This window comes from Convolutriloba macropyga, chromosome 6 (genome assembly GCF_964194025.1).
Source record: "Convolutriloba macropyga chromosome 6, txConMacr16.3, whole genome shotgun sequence".
Lineage (NCBI taxonomy): Eukaryota > Metazoa > Xenacoelomorpha > Acoela > Convolutidae > Convolutriloba > Convolutriloba macropyga.
Window position 1 is genome coordinate 22,208,296 of NC_134473.1, and position 18,255 is coordinate 22,226,550.

An 18,255-nucleotide genomic window follows, 5' to 3' on the forward strand; every position below is an offset into this window, starting at 1 on the left:
TTGAAAACTTGAACTAATCTTTCCCAGCTGCCGCCAAAATGCGGAGCCAGAGGGGGGTTAAATTTCCAATTGATATCTACGTCTAAGATGTGGAGCTTAGATGCAAGTGGAATTCCTCACCAAGTGGAATTCTAATTCGGCTGCGTTTTTGCAACAAGTCAGTAGGGATCAACTTTTAAACACAAACGAAGCTTCACCTCAAATGCAAAAGGTCCTCGGATTACCGTGGAATGCAAAAACAGACACTTATGTAATCGAGAAGAAACTTTTCAAGAAGTTTCCCTTGGATAACACTATGGTAACCCAAAGAAAACTTCTGCGGTTTGTCGCATCCATTTTTGACCCCCTAGGTTTTATAGCACCGCTCACCATCCGAGTTCGTAAAAGTCTACAGGCCGCCTGGAATCATGGACCAAAATGGGACAAACCATTGGACCTCAATGAATTTGCAGATCTAACTCAGCTGCAAAACGAACTACGGGAATTCCGCGAAATTTCAATACCTCGCTGTTTATTCATTAACAAAGCAATAAAGGAAACAGCTCTCCATACATTCTCAGACGCGTCGGAGTATGCACTCTCAGCAGTTTCGTATCTTAGGATTGAATACGTTGATGAAACCGTTCAAGTGAAATTCATCATGGGAAAAGCCCGCGTAGCTCCAATCAAAAGAATGACAATTCCAAATCTCGAGTTGCAAGCCGCCGTCTACGCAGCTCTGCTCGCACAATTCGTGACAGAAGAGCACGACATTCACATTAATGAAAAATTTTTCTGGTCCGATAGTACCACAGTTCTTTATTGTCTCAGAACCCCAGAGATACGTCATCGCATATTTGTTGCTAACAGGTTGGCGAAGATACTTGATGTATCAACAGCACATGACTGGAATTACATCACCTCAGCTGACAATCCAGCCGATGATGGCTCAAGAGGCTATGAAGTTAAACAGATGAACTGCAGTTCTCGGTGGCTCAACGGTCCTTCCTTTCTACAGTTACCAAAAAGTGACTGGCCAAGTCAGGACATCTTGAAAGCACGAAATTCAAACGTTCTCATCTTTCATGCGTTGCAAACCGATCTGCACTCAGCAATTCAATGTCCCATCGACATTGCACGCTTCAGCAATTGGAATCGTCTGGTTAGAGTTGCAGCATACTGCTTCTTCGTCATCGATCGCTTGAAAAAACAGAGCAGTAGCTTATCGCTCGCACATCACACACTGGCTTACAAGTACCTCATCGGCGTTGCTCAAAGTCAGAACTTTGGAAGTGAGATTTTGTCTTTACAAAAAGGCAAGGAGATACTTTCGTCGAGCCCTCTAAAAACACTCTGTCCTTTTGTAAACGGAAAAAATGAACTCCGCGCCAAAGGTCGGCTGTCTAAGGCAATGGTCTTAGAAACTGCTCGCCATCCGTTAATTTTCTTTCGTTGGGCGCCAGAATGTTACGTTGGCTGCCGTAGGAACTTTGTGAGATTTATTTGATTATTGAATTAATAAAGGATTACATTGGTTTAGTATAAATTAATCAGTTTCCAGTTTCTAGTTTTTGTTAAATTGACTGTTCTTCACGATTTCTGATGTTGTTATGGCTGAATACTTGCATGACTTTTCTTAACCATGTCGAATCAGTATCGGGCACAGATGGTAAATAGTGCACATATGGCAAATAATCCACTGGGCATCAATTTTGATGACAATGATTGAGCTTGATCATGTCTGTCGTAGAGACCTTCGCAAACCCTCTCTTCCAGTGGGCTTTGATTTCTGATTTTAGTAGCCAAATCGCTTGATGCTTTTGCTCATCCCACGTATGTGGCCTTAAGTTACTCTTGAGGTAGCTTTAACCCCACACCAGAAAGGCTAATAAGCAAGCGGTCATGAGTCTATGCAAGGTCGCTGGTGACTGTACAGTCAGAAATTGATCTAAAGTTTCTGTCTGATTTTCGTTCAAATGTTTCTTGGTTTTGTAATATTCATTGGGATTGTTGCATTCGAAGAGATTATACAAGTTTTATGGCTGCCAAGCAATGGCGCAGAATACAAAGCGTCACATTGAGGTTCATCCAAATAACTGAATTATTTATTGATTGAATATTGACCTCAAGATGTGTTCTATTTGAGTAATTAGTCATTTCAAGTCACGCTGCGATATACAGGGTATCCAGACATGATTCGAATAAACCAGTCAAACTCTGCTTGGCTCTATCAACTGATAAGAAGAAAGAAAACACCTAACAATTTATATTCAATTTGTTTTTCTAATTGTTAGAAAATCCAAGCTGAGTTTTGAGAAAATAAATCGTCTCAAATTCATCCCAGCAAAAGCTTAATTGATGCGATTTCACCCTTGTTCTCAGTTTAGTGGATTTGCTGGACGTTGTGTTTCTAGGTCTCATTTTTTCAAATAATTTTTTCGGTAGAATCTTTTTTAACACAAACCCCGCTTCAATTTTCATTTGGTTCAGTTAAACTAATTATTTGGAAAATTCTCCAGCCCGGTTTTCTTTTACTTGAACTGTTTTCAGTGGAATGTGCACAATTTCAGTTATGATATGGGTGTGTAAACAAAACTCATGTGAAAAAATATTTCCCAAAAAATCTGCTTTTCAAAGTTTGTTATAATTTGGCCCGCTTATGAATTTTTAATTTTAATAAGGCGCCTCTTGTTGATATTTTCACTATAAACTGGAATTTTTGAAGAACTTGGAAAATAATTTCAAAAAGAGATTCTCAAGGATGCAACTTGTTCATCTCTCTGCAAATTATATTTGTCGGCCAAAATTGACTTAACAAAAAAGTAGGGCTGGTATAAAGTTCCTAGCCCCCAAACAAATTTGGAGTGTTGAAACGGAACCAATGATGTGATCAGATATTTAGTCCTTAAAAGAAGCAAAGTGTGTCATGAGTCTATGCCTTGCGCTTAAGTCAAGCACTTCAATGATTAAAGTTACATATTTGAGCAAATATTATATGACCGTTTAAAATCCTGAAGCATAGGCAAATTAAAAAAGTTTTAAAAACTTTTTAAAAAATAACTTACTTGGCGGTTTAATGTGGCTTCGGAGGCCTTGATCAGCTTTTTGAAGGTGGCCTGTTATAATACCTTTTGTCCCCTCTCTTAATAAATTTGGGAGCGAAAACTCGGTAGCTATTTACAATAACTGGCTAACTTACAATTATGAGGGCGGCCACATATTCAGCGAGAATCAATAAGCATATTCAAAGTGAAAAAATCTATAAAGTGAAATGTTGCAACAATGAAACTCACCAGGTGTTTTTAGAGACTTGGTTGACTTCCTGAATCCTCCTTTTGTTATTTTCCTGAAGGTGTAGTTGGTGGGGTTGATGGGCGGGTTGACCAAAGAGGGCTGATGCAAATTGGCATCAAATGAGGCAATATCAACCACAACTTTGTTCTCCTTCTTAACTTTGACCCTCTTGCTAAATGAGGGTAGTAACCAAGGCATAGTGTATAACAAAACTGGACAATCAATCAATAATTAATTTGTTTGTATAAAAGTAACTTTTTAATTTTTTTGTGAAATCGGAAATTCAGTTTTCTCAATTGCTAAATTTCTGCAATTGAGAACAAATTCTCAAATTCCTGAAATTGGAAATTAATGAATAATAATAAAGGTGCAAGAATGTGTTCTAAATTAATTTGTAGTTCTATTTTTTCTTTATTTAGAATAAGGAGGAAATTAAACTTGAAAACAAATTTTTGACAATGGATAACTTTTGTGAGTTCATAGTAGTGGTTTTCGAGAGCATTCTAGCAAAAAATCTGGATTTTTTTCTCTGTAATATCGCTTCAGAAGTTTGATCAGATCAAATGCTCAACGGTGACCTTTGATTACACTGTTTATGTTCATACAATTAGATGTTATTCCAAATGTTTAACTCTGAATTAGCTGTACGTTAATATGGACAAACTATTGTTTTTTAAAATGTCTAAAATTACGGAACTAAAAAATGGTTATTTCATTTGAGAGGCTGAATATTAATAATATGATAAATATGTAAACAGAAGCTAATTTAGAACACGCTGTGCCTTTGAATTATTTTTTAATGTCAAAATAGAGAACAGATTAAAAAGTCTTTTTAAATTGAATTCCTCCCTGATTTGATCAAAGTTAGTGCCTTGTCAACTGGCAATAAATCATGCTCTTTGTCGGTAATAAAACCTTTTTTCACCACCACAGAGACGTAAAAATAAATATGGTCGACTAAACGTGAACAAAATTATGCTTCATTCAATTCAATTCAATTCTTGCAACTGAAGACATAAAAACCGTTCAAAACGTCCTTCAAAATTCAGTTCTGCTATTGTTTAAAACAAAAAACTGGAAAAAGTGACAGAAAGGTGGAAAATTTCAATAACTTTGCTTCAAAATTCATTTAAATTTCAAGGGCTTTTGTTAAAAAAATATGTTCATCAACATAAAAGTAACGAGGAGAGAACTTATACGTAAATTAAGCCGGAATTTTTTCGTTGAATAACACTGGATAACTTTTCCTAATTAAGTAACGCACGCACACGCTTATGAACAAATAGGGATAATTACTCTGGTCTTTATTGAAAATATACAATTGAAAATACAAAAGTCGCGTGAGCCAACTAAATAACTAAAATTAATTCAAAATTACCCTCCTAACTTATTATACTTCCTATAACAGCCAGAGTCCGGATCTATTTTTCATATCCGTGGAGTGAGAATCATACTCCACATCTATTCAAAAATTAGAAATTGTAGCCGCGCAAATGTGTTATTGTTTTACTATAATTAGAGGAAGAGTGAAATTTTGGTTCTATTTCTAATGGCTATCTAATTCAAAGAATATTATCTAATAGGTAGGATGCTTTGAATTAATTTGCGCATATTTAAATAGAATTTGTAATTCAACATCCCCCCCCCAAATTTGTAATTCAACATCCCCCCCCCCCCCCCCCCAACTCCCCTTCCACCATTCCGGAGAGATAAATCCAATAATTCACGCTTTTATTATTTCATTATTCACAGATGACGCATTTGAAATTTGAGACGGGATGCCAAAAAATTTAAATAAATTTAAACCCAAAAATTTAAATAAATTTTTTTTCGAACTAATTTTTAGGGAAATACTACGTATGTGCATTAAAAAAACGTGTTGCTACCTGGCTTGGGCTTATGGTTATATAGGTGTAGGTAGTACTATTAAGTATTAGTTGGCGGGTTATTGTTAAAAGAGATCCGGAATTTGTTATAAATTTACAAACATATCTAGTTATAAATACATATTTTCCTCTCCACCGCGGCGGGATATCATGGAAAAACCACACAACAATGATGACACTGTTGAAGTACATAGGAAGCTTAAAATAAATCCACAACTTGCTATTTCCCACTTTTTCAGAAAGCTTTCCTCTAGTCCAAACAGGATTTGTAAACAAACAAATAAACAATCTTTGGTAGCCAATATTTTATACCAATTTGCCCACCAACGGGGTTGTAAATTGTTGCTATGGAGTTTTCACTCCTAAAATAGGGATGATAAAAGGAGGAGGCACGCTAAGTAAACAAATAAAAATAACAAATAACGCTCTCGTTACATTTCTATTGATTTTGTTTGCTTTTATCTGTTATTATTGTTATTGTTAGAGCACAGTGTGTTAAATGCTTTGTAGTTTTAGTCTAGGAGCTCGAGAGATCGTTTTACATAAAAAAATGATGTAGCAACTGATATCTTTTTTTCATAAGGAACAAAATGCTTGGGCATTTCATGGAAACATTTACCATAATTCCCAAGCATATAGGAGACCCAGTGAAACGAAACTTGATAGCTTTGAGAAGAAACTTACTTAATCATGGATAATCTTGCCAAAATTTTGCCATGTTACATGTTAAGATAATATCATGATATGTACGAACTTGCAATTTCTTTGCATGGCTGACAAGAAACAAGATCTTGTCAAGATTTTCAAGCAGTATTTACTAACCATGACATGCCAAAAGTTATCAAGCATTAAAGATTCAACAGCACCAAAAACAAGATATAGCAGGAAATCCTGTAAAATTAAGCAAGAATTATCAATATTTATCAAGAATTAGCAAGAAATTTCGAGAATGTCGAAAACTGCTGCTCCCGATAGTTTATTAAGCAACAAATAAGCCGCTTTTTTCCAGTAAAATAAAAATTTTAAAAGCTACATTTTTATGGGCATTGTATACCCCTTATACAGGACCCGCCACCATGAAGGCCCCCACTAAGGTCTCATAAAAATCTGGAAAAAATCTGATAACATGAGATAAAACAGAATAAAACGAAAAAAAAATAAAAAGATATGGAGCCGAATAAAAAAATAATATTTTTCGCAGCACTTAAAGACGTCCCCTGCCCTTTATTTTTGAGTAAATATATGGCTATAGATTTAAATTGTGTTGATGCTAAAAATGGCCACCTATCCGTTTTCCCCTCAGTTTGTTCTTTGATTTCATAAGACTTTGTTTTCTTTTCTTGGGACGAGATACATCGACAGCAATTGCAAATGATAAAAATGTTATCAAGATTTGTCAAGATATTGTCAAGAGCTGGCAAGAAACCTTCTTGGTTTATCTTGATAATTTCCTGCCTAGATTTTATTGTGATTTATCATGAAATGTTGCTCTTTCAAGTTTTTGACAAGATGATTCAAGCTTTGCAAGGCATGTCAAGATCATGCATGTTTTATCAAGATGTTTCAAATTCCGATTAACTGGGATGTTGAAAATCATTATGGATCCAGCCTCCATTTTTGGAAATATATTTCACGTGACTCCGCTCAAACTCACTGAAAACTTCTTGCGTTTATCAAGAACAACAGAGTGGTTTAATGTGTTAAAACAGAGCGTCGAAGTGACTTACAATACCAAAACATTCATTGAAAAATCCCACTTGCAAGTTTGAAAATGCCGAAAGTTCATGAATATAGGAGTTTTTGGCAATGTAACTTCTAAAACCAGTGACTTTCGGCACCGTGAAAAGTGCGTTTTTTAAAGAAAATACAATTCGTCAAAAAATACTAATAATGCAATCAAAACCAAGCAATATAAAACCATTCAAATTAAACAAAAAATGTTTGTTGTCCCACGATTTGTCGGCAAAAGAATTGGCATAAAACGAACACAAAAGAATTGTAAAAATTATACGATATATCGTGTAAAATTACGCCATTTCCACTGGCTTAGTCTCATCATTTTTGCCGGAAGCGACTTTTCGTGTAAAAACACAAAAAATGTCTTTTAGCTAACAAACGGATATTTTCTTGTAATAAAGACGACATTTCCAGTAAAATTTACATGTTTATATCACATTAATTGTTTTCGAAATAAATCAAATTCAATACAAGCAGTTTGAAACGCGATACCGCTAAAAACCAACGCTGATAGATCAGTTTTAACATCATTTCAATAAAAACCAGGCTTCTTCCTACGCATTTTAGGATGGCAACTATTTGGGATCTGAAATCACGTGAGATGCATTTTTGACTCAAAAATATGTTTAGTTTTCCGTCACACGAGAAACGTTTGTGTGATTTTACACGAGAGAACTTAATGGTAACTTTTGAATGCATATCAATTAATGTCCACAGAAAAACGAAGACGTACAAAATCCAATTTCATATCCAAAAAAACTCTCGCCCTTCAACCTAAACTTTTAGTATTCTACTAGATTCTCTCTACGTTTTAGATCTTTAAACTTTCTACGAAAAGCCGCGCTTTTGCGCTCATTCTGTCTCCTTCGACGTTTTGTATAACCTGTCTGACAAACTAATTAAGATGTCTTCATTGGCAAAGACTACAGCTAAATACTGATACTATAAAGTTTTACTCAATGGAGATTGTCATCACTAACTACTACCAGTTATTTGATTTTACTGTAATGTCAGAATGTCTTCAGGAAAATCCAAGGAGCAGAAGAAAAGACTAAAAACAAAAGACTCAAACTTGTCAATACAAATGAAGGAGGTTGAGGTTGAAAAATAGTTAGCATCGTTTCCGTTTGTGCCCCCCACCCCCTCCAGTATTTTACGCTCCCCCCAGTTACAGAGCACGTGTCATTAAATAGTAAATCATTGTAAAAATATGGCACGTGCGTCTGCAAATATGCACCCACTAAGGCGGGGGGGGGGCACAAACGGAAAAGATCCAATAGTTAATTGGCTGCCTACCGCTCTGCCAAACGAAGATCTGCCAAACGAAGATAAACTGTTTTATCAGTGAAGTAAATTGTTCTTTTCATATCCATACCTTTGCGGGTCGAACAGCAATACTAATGAAAATTTCCACCAAGAAAAGGTTGAAACATCAGACCAATCGCAGCGTCTTGTGATCTCTTCCTTGACCTAGGCTAGCAATAAAAAGATCGTACTTGACTTTGGCTCAACAATAAATGATTAAGAAAAGTAATATTGCTTGGTGGGATTCCAGACAAAATTTAGGTACAATGAAGGGAACCAAACCGAGCAAAACCAGACTTTCCAATCTAACCTAGAGTGGCAATCTAACCTAGAGGGCGCAAACAGACAATGTTATCCGCTAAGAGATTATGCACACACAAAATTCACGCATAAATCCATAAGAATTTTACACAAAAATGTGTTTGTAAAAAATTGTCCGGTATTCTTGATGATAAAAAAGACATCTCAAAAGCTTAACTATCTCACCATAACAAAAATTTGGCTGGGTGTAGAATAACATCTAATCACCACAGATGGCAATTTTTTGCAACAATAGCGACAGTTAGATTAACCAGCCACATCGTTGAATTCATTGAGGAACAGATGTGATCTCTAATTATTTGGCTCAAAATGTGATGTAGGTGTACAATCCAAAGAAGATATGAGGATGTTAATGCCCAATATTAACTTCTTCATTGAATCAATGTATGTCGCCATATTTGCTGATTGATTTGAGCAAAGCGCCAAATTTGCAATGATTACTATCAAAAGGATGAAAGTGAAGTCCCGTAAAACGGAAGTGATGTTAGGTGTTCTTTGATACACATCTGAAACAAAACATGGGAAACCAACAACTAAACATGAAAACAAGGAAAAGGACTGAATACGGCCAAAGATAGGCCGGCGTCAGGTGCTTCGATGAAATCCACCAACAAATGAAGCCAGGTTACCTACAGATGACACAACAAGGAAGTGGTCCTTCTTCAATGTTTAAAAGGAGATTGTGTTACTGAATTCTACACCTGTCGGTAACAGGTTAACTTCTTTGGTCAACTTCAACTATGTGAGCAAAAAAACATTGGAAAAAACAGTAGAGAATTCAAATGGTTTGCTCATATTCAGGTCTAGAAGAAGCATCAAATTGTGCGTTGAAAACGCATAAGCCGTTTTTTAATGTGAATTGAATAAAATAAGCTTCGGGGCCACTTTTAAGTTAGCATTGGAATAAAAAGGAAATGAAAGATAGCCAAGTCGAATATTGGGTTAAGTAACTATATGACAAAATTAAGACTGAGCAAAAATTTTTCTAGAAAAAGCAAGGGTGCTATAACAAAGCTCTATTGGTGACCAGAGTTTTTGAAGTTGTTTTTTTTTAAATAATTGCATACGTCGGGTCCTGTGAAAATTTTCAAAGACTACAAAACCAAGACGAACAAGATATTTGTTTTGTCTCCAGCCCTGCCCCATCTAACATTGCCAGCACCAAAAACCCCCTCCTTTTTTGTTCATCGAAACATAAACGTGCCTTAGCTCCATCAGCCGTTGGTCATCGCACTCCCCCACACCAGCTACCATCGTCAGCCCCAGTAGCCCCTTCCTAGTTTCTTAATCGACACATAAACCTGTCGGCCATTAACAGTGCGCCAACGCCCTTCTTCGCATCAGTTGACATCGCCAGGCCCAAAAAGGTCCTCCTACATTGTTCATTGACACATAAACGTATCATAGCTCCATCATCGCTGCGCCGATGCTTTCCCTGATATCAGCGGCCATTGTCATCCCCAATCAGCGACTCCTACGTTGTTCATCAACAAATTAACGTGTCATATCTCTTCTTAGGATACGACCACAGCTGCATTAGCCAGCCACAATGGTTGCCTCCTATATAGCTCAAAAACATAATAAAACTATTTCAACATAAAAACTTTGTCAAGACTTCTTTGCTGTGATCTGTTTTTGACAAAAAATGGGATACCAAAAACACTCCATTGCCGGAATAATCAGAATTTTTCACAGACGTTTAAATGCTTTAAAGAACTACAAAGCAAAATGAAGTTCAAATAGAATCATATATTGAATCAAATATTTTTGCATTAACACATGAGGAAATCAATGCTATTATTGGAGACAGTGAACACATAGTAGACTTCTTGACGCAGTCAGAAAATCCAACCCAGATCAGCCAATCGATGAAGCTCTAAAATTTTTGAGACTAAAACCTGAAGTTGTTTAGAAATTTAAAGATGCGAGCTATCGTCACAACATGCAAAATTGCGTCTAAATAGTGCTGCTTCATCTAGAAGCATTAGAACAAAGGCCTCCACCAGCGTTGAAAGTTAAAAAAATCCACTGAGAAAATGTTACTCCTAGACTCAATTGTCATCTTAATGAAGAGTCATCGAAAACATAGTCTCAGTTAGCTCAGAGAAAGGACCATTCTACCGATGAAGATCAGACATCAGTCCCTGATTGAAACAAAATCCCTGAAGTAGTGTTTGTAAACAACACATATTATGGAGTTCACAGTTTGGTTGATAGACCTCTGCGACTTAAGATTAACGCTAAGTTTCCTCCACCACAACATGAGATAAACAACGCAACCCCAAACCGAAGAAATCCCCTACAAATGAGTATGGAACAAAGATTCAACGAAATTTATTATCCGAATACAAAGAACACGTACTCAACAGCGTCAATTTTTTTATACGCTCCTGACTAAGATCTATCCTGCTTGATACAGTCTCAAACAATTTCAGACCCTATCTCAGCAAGCTTCAAAACACAAGCCATCCCACGATTAACGACGACAAACGCTCAACTAACCGTTCCAGATGCAACTTCTTCTGGTCATTGTCAAATGAATGCAATACAAGCAAATGAATGCAATACAAGCACTTGTTGGCTGTAAACCTTCGCTTCTACAGGAACATTCCCTCAGCAGTAACTTCATGTATTTTCTAATTACTTTCCAACGGGAGAAATGTGCCGCAGCACAGATCGAAATCAATTTAAAAATTCAGTTCTCAATCCCTATTGTTCCGTCAAATTACCAACGTTTGGCATACAAAAGTGCAACTCTTAAATGAAATGAATGGAGTAGCAAGTTTGAAGAAAAATTTTATAACACTCCTTCTATTACAAAAAGGGAACGAATCAGCTATTTTCGGACTTCAGTTGGCAGACCAGCCAAAGAAAGTATATCGGGGCTTCCCTGTAAACCCAGCTTCTACAACGCCGCACTGGATGAATTAAGTTGTCTATCTGGAAATCTTCAAAACGTAAATTGGCACTAACTCGGGAATTGGAAATCTGACAACAAAGACCTTCAAATGGTCACAGAGCTTTAATTAGCTATGATGCGCTACTGCGAAAAAAATGTCCAAACAGTCTTCGCTCACGGTTTTCATGCCGATTTTAGTGTTACATGTTTATTGAAATTGTTTTTGATAAGCTCCCAAGTTCCCTGCGATTGAATGGGAGTAAACATACAATTGACAACAACGTAGGAAATCCGGGACTATCAGATATTTGAGCCTTGATGGACAAATATTCTCGCACTTGTTGGCAATTGCAAGATGTCAGCAAGTTTGTTGGCACTTCAAATGGATCTTAAACTAATAATAGCAGAATTAATCAGAAATATAATGTACCAGATCACTTGCACAGACAAACACGCCCCAAGGTGAAATTCAACAATGTAGCAGACAACTACAGTAACTACATATTGATGGAAAACTAATTATTTTGGGCTTCGCAATCAATCAAGGTCAAACAATCAAAAGATCTGTTCACTAAAAAGATCTAACGTTTAGTAAAAAAAAAGTATTGGCAATGGTGAAAATAGTGTTACCAGAGTTGCCAAAGGAAAACTGCCCTCTTGGTCAGCAGGACCATTATATAGGTCGATGTCAAATATTCGCCAAACACGTTGTGGCCAATCGTGACTCCGAAGTAAGAAAACAATTACTTTGCTTTAACTGATTAGGTCCCAGTCATACAGCTAAACCGTGCACTTCAAAAATTGTCTGATGTCAATGCAGTGGAAGGCACCCGAATTAATTGCACAATGATAAAAGAGACCAAACGAGAACTCAGATCTCTAACCTAACGGAAAGTGATCTGGCGCTCTGCGTGATAAAAGCTAATTTAGTTCGTCTTGACATTGGCCGACATAATGAAAACGAATCGCTCTTCAGATTGAATTCTGTGTACTCAATTAGTAAGTGGAATTTAAATAATGCATCCATGGAAGAATTAAAACAGACCCGTTCAGCTTATTAACACTTACAGGTTATCAAATTTCTCAATATCGGAAATAACAAGATAAAGATTTCGTTAAAAATTAATGCAACACAATTCATACTCGAAAAGGAGTTCTTGCATGGGTCTAATAGAAGCCCCTTTGCGATCAGTAACATGTTGAGCTGGATAAAAGCAGTTCCAGTGAAACATAAAACAGAAGATTCTTCTCATGCAGAAAAGATTTTATGTCACATAGCTACAGGCCATTGGATCAGGAAGACTTGCATAAAACCCGAAGACCAATAGTGCCTCGGTTTTCTATGGCCAAATGATCAGTCAGTCCGACAATGCCAGTTCACTAGGCTAATCTCTGGTGCTAGATATTTATCAGGAACCGCAATCTTTGTCTTACAACGCACTGCTCAAGACTTGCCCACTAGTCATCAAAATGCTGGCCTTCTTAGGAAAAGTTTCTATAAGAATAATTTTGTTCGTTCTTTCCAGAGAAGTGAGGATGTTCACGTCTTGATTCTTGATCTAACATCAGCTCCTTAGAACGTTGGCTTCAATCTGAAAAATTTCTTACCAATAAAATCGCGTTTTCGGCGTCACGTGAAACTCTTCAAATGATACCACTTTTCTTAAAAAGTTTTCAATGTTAGATCAAGACTCTTCACAGTACACTTTCCTCAAATTCTAACTTTGACTGCTTGCACTTTCGACCGACTAGAGATAATAGGCCCTACCATAGTAACGCTACAAAACCGCTGCAATATACATGGAAGGAAGGCCTAGCATGGGACACTCAGCTCTCGGCATCAAAACTGCAGCAAATTCAAGAATGGACTGACATATATGTGAATATTTATATATGTTTATAAATATTTATATATATATATATATATATATATATATATATATATATATGGGTATATATATATATATATATATATATATATATATATATATACATCTTCATCCAAACTTTAAGTGCCTCGTAGCCTAATGCGTTAGAAAACTAATGGTTCAACTAATCAGTTAAATATTTCTTCTGAGGCATGGCTGTGAGCTGATGATTCTGTCTAATAAATCAAAACATCGAGCAACAAAGAAATTTCTCTGCACTTTTTTCTTGGGCATGTCATTGTTGCAACCCTTAAGCATTTTACTGTTCCAGAATTAGATTGCAAGCAATTGTCCTGGGCTGTCGTCCATGGAAAACTGTTACTCAACTTTTGTCTGTGCCAATCAAAGGAACAGTCTTCTGAAAATATAGTAGAGCTGTCCTTGGATGAATCAAGTCAAAGGAGAAAATTAAGACATATATCGGAAACTGTGTGCAGTAAGTTAGAAGCCATATAGAGACAAACTGGTTGCCGCACATAATTGGGTCAATAAATCTGCTGACCATTTATCTAGAGGAATCTCGTCAGAAGACGCAAACTCTTGGTGATTTTCACCAATTGATTTTTTGAATCTGGTCAGTTCAAAATGGAACTCCTTCTCTGCTCCTGGGAAGCAGCGCATGCAATTCAACAGATATTAGAGCAGGAATTTGTGTTCAACATCGAGAAACTTTCTAAGTAAACAAGACTCTGAAGAACAAGAGCCCAATTTTTCTCGTTCGAGGATGTTCCGAAGATTAAACAACTTAAAGCAATAGCCTTAGAAGACCTTGATAAAGCCAGACACCATTTCTTTCAGATATCACAGCTCGAAATTTCTTCTGGTACAAGTATTTATCGGAAGCAGGAAAGAGATTTGCAGAAAAATGCTCGCTTAATGTCTCTATCACTTTTTATAATAGATGAAATGGTACGCGTCCGTGGAAAGATAAAAAGGTGCAACTTGCTTTTCTAGGCAAAGCACAGAATATTACTAGAAGCGAAGCACGCAATATTAAAGCTCTACATCAAGAAACGTCACAAAATCTTCATGCATCTCGGCTCAGAGTATACCAGAAACTAAATTCTGCAAAAATGTCACATCATTGGAAACCGAGGAAGTCACAGAAGCCATGCTTTCAAATGTTTCAACTTCCGAGGGTTTCAAGCTGTAGGCCTACAACCTCCAATGGCTAATCCCATGGATGTTAGGTTACAAGACTATTCATTGCATGCTGTCTTCGTGAACGTTGGATTGGATTACCTTGGACCACTTTCAGTAATCCATCGAGACAATGGAAGCAAATTCCACATCTGCCTCTTCACATACCACGTCACACGATCCATTCATCTGGAGATAACCGAAGACTTGTCAGCCAGAAAATGCATCGCAGATATCAGACCATTAGTTCCAAGACGTGGCCTGCAAGCCACATGCTCTGATGTCCGACAATGCAACAAATTTTGGGGATCATGCAAGCAGCTACGAAGAAAGCCCCAATAAACTGACCAGGATTTCATCAGGAACAATCTCATCAATCAGTTAACTGACTGGAGACTTAATCCGTCCTCCGCACCTCACTTCCATGGCGTCTGGGAGAGTTTCATTGAGATAGTTAAACAATTTCTCCTAAGCAATCTTGTCTCTGCAAAACTGGCTGTATTGTGAAATACAGTTCATTGACGCACGTGAGAAGTGACAACCAGGGTGACAAACTTCTCACGCCCAATCATTTTCTTTCAGGGTGACCATTTTCTGAAGTGTCAGGACTCGTGTTCCAAGATTCCTCCAGCTTGGAGTCAATTTCAAGGACCCGAGTCAAGCAACTCATGCATCAGATCTGGAAACGACTGCTTCAAGAGTGCGTCCATGCATTGAATGAAAGACGAAAGTGGGCATCAAAAGAGGTTGTTGCTTTTGAGGTGGGCAATGTTGTGGGGCTGCTAGAAGAGGTGGGGGGATTCTGGCCACTAGGACGTGTCACCAGTATTTTCGCCGAGCCCGAAAAACAACTAGGTCTTGCGAATTAAAATCAGCTTTAGGTTCATTAACAAGACCTGCCGTTAAGCTGCAGCATGTTTATCCCAATCCCAGTAAGGCTAGAGGTAGGTTTTTGAGGATCTTAAGGCCCATTATTACCTCCTTCATTGAATCAATGTAAGTCGCCACATTTTCTGATTGATTTGTGTAAAGCGCCATGTTTGCAATGAATGCAAAAAAAGAATGAAATTAATGTTATGTAAAATGGAGATGATGTTAGGTGTTCTTTGTTATAATTTGAAACAAAAAATAAACACCAACAAATGAACCTGAAAAAAAGAAAAATGGACTGAATACGAACAAGGAGAGGCCATCGTCGAGTTCTTAGAGGAAGTGAAATGATTGCTAAAGGTAAACAAAGTTAAACATTATCAGTTTACAGTAGATATTGCGCTCTGAACAGACTCAATCTGCAAAGAAATTAACTCCGAAAAGAACACAAAGCGAGCAGCAGTCTCGTTTGCTTCACCGCGTTCCATTTTTTACACCAATTGTGAGTCTTTACACTAATCTGCTTTACGTCCTGAAACATATTTTGCCATGAGGGAGATTTTTGGAAACCGGTTCAAAGGAGCTTCATTCGCGGTCAGGATTTTCAACAGGTTCGTTATGAAAGTTTTTTTCATCAGCTAACTCTTTTGCACGAGTGAGCATGATAATCTGCAAACATACGAGGAAACTCGACCGTATGAATGACAAAGTGCACGCGGTTCTTCAAGTTTTTCGGCTGAACCCAATCGGAAGAGCAGAAGAAATTGGAAAAAACGGAAGAAAACAGTCATTAACCTAGAAAAATTTGAAAGCTAAGCGGAGATGAATGACAACTCCATACATCATTTGAGACACCCCATTTGGTCGAAAAAGGTAACTATCCAACTTGATAGTTTTTTTCATGAGTGAAAGTTCAAATTATACATTCGTAATTGCCAAATCAAGAAACAATGGGATCATGTACCCTTTGTACTCTGAAACTAGTGCCAATTAAATCTTAGAAATACTGCCAGTTTTGATATACTCTGCAAATTTTTGACATCTATCTACGTTAAGGTCCCAGACCCAGGCTACCTAATCGACTTGGGCCGCACACTGGAGGTAAATTGCAACCCAAATTAAAGTAAACCAAAAGTTAAAGTCGCACGATAATCTGGACCATGGTTGCGCCAAAATCTGATCAAAGACCAAATTCTGGACATATTCTGCAAAATAATTACAAGAAAGTCTGGGCAAATGCGCACAAACGTCTATTCACAGACCAAAAACTGGACCGTCTGGACATTGGTTGCACAAAATCTGGGCAAGGGTTACACGAAAATCTGATTAGGGACAAAACTTGGAAAAACTTGGACAAAACGCGCCCGAAAATCTGATTTTGAGCATTAGTGACTGTTTATGTTAGACTAGTTCTTACACTATTGATTTGTTGATTCAAAAACAAAATTGCAGGCAATACAAAACAACTTATGTCAATAATTTTTCTAACTAAATTTGTTCTAACTTCAACGAGACACAGTATCTGATTCAAGTTTAGGTTGGGTGTTATAGGTTTGAACGGCATTCTTTATACAAATCCCAAGTAATTAACATTTCCCACAGAAAATTTGGGTGGCACGAAAGTCTAATCAGTGTTCATTTAGTTCTAAGCCGGTCTGATCATAATCCAAAACCTGGGTGGGCAGAGTCTGATCAGAGGTGACTTGGGTCTGGAATTTAAACCTGGGTAAAGCTTATCAAGCCTTGCCACAGCTCCATTTATTGAAGCGCTTACTCTAAATCCATAAGGCAAACGAACTTCTTAATGATACCAAACTGTTAAACTACCCAGGCTGAGGTCCCAGACCGAAACCAGATATGTCCAGACAGGTCCAGACGGAAAGTGCCTATGTCCAGACCGTCCCAGACTCAAAGTGCCTATGTCCAGACCGTCCCAGACGGAAAGTGGATATGTCCAGACTTTCGTGCGTTCCAAATTTTTCGTGCGTTCTTCGTGCGTTCGAAGACAAATATGTCCAGACCATCCCAGACCGAAACAGTATATGTCCAGACTTTCGTGCGTTCTTGTCCAGACCATCGTGCGCTCCAACTCAAATTCGTGCGTTCAACGCCAAATTTTTCGTGCGTTCATGTCCAGACCATCGTGCGTTCATGTCCAGACCATCGTGCGTTCAAATCCAGACCATCGTGCGTTCATGTCCAGACTTTCGTGCGTTCACCAGACCGAAAAAAATTACATCCTGGGGTGCAGTGCTATTCCTTGAAGATGAAGACAGAGAGGGTTCCAAAATTCCACAAATCCATATGTTTAAGGTTTATCAAAAAATTTGATTTTCAATCACTTTTTCTATAAGATTGAGGGAAAAACCGACCCCTCCAACCTAGGTTGGGATGTTCGATTTTTCGCTCAGTACTATATAGAAGAATTGATTTAAAGAAAAAATTTTTGATATTTGCACTACTTTTGTCTCCCTTCAACACTTTCCAGTTTCACTTGCATCCAACTGAATTTTTTGCAAACCTTTAAGAGTAATTTGAAAGTAGATTACAGCAAGAGCTCAAAAACCTAGGTTGGGGGTCGAATTTTTGCTCCGTCATAGAGAAAAAAATGATTTAAAAATAATTGAAAAAATGATATTTGCATTTCATTTGTCTAAAAACCGACCTCCCACACTAGGTTTTTGGAATCTTCCGGTTATCTCCTTTCAAATTATACTTGCAAATTTTCAAAAAAATTTGTTGGGTGCAACTGAAACTGAAAAATGTGTTGAAAGGAGACAAATTTAGTGAAATTATCGAAAAATTTTTATATTTGGATCATTTTTCTCTATATGATGCAGCGAAAAATTGACCCCCCAAACTTGGTTTTTGATATGTTACTATAATCTATTTCCAA

General features: G+C 37.3%; 1 protein-coding gene across 1 annotated transcript in view; it reads right to left on the reverse strand.

Annotated features, from left to right (window-relative positions):
* LOC142341573 (glutamate receptor-interacting protein 2-like) overlaps positions 1-3,509 on the reverse strand; it is a 114,262-nt gene extending 110,753 nt beyond the window's left edge. Inside the window, exon 1 of the mRNA XM_075392617.1 lies at positions 3,273-3,509. Coding sequence (XP_075248732.1) covers positions 3,273-3,471 — 199 coding nt within the window. The 5' untranslated portion in view covers positions 3,472-3,509. The remainder of the gene's footprint in view (positions 1-3,272) is intronic.
* Between the last annotated feature and the right edge of the window lie 14,746 nt (positions 3,510-18,255).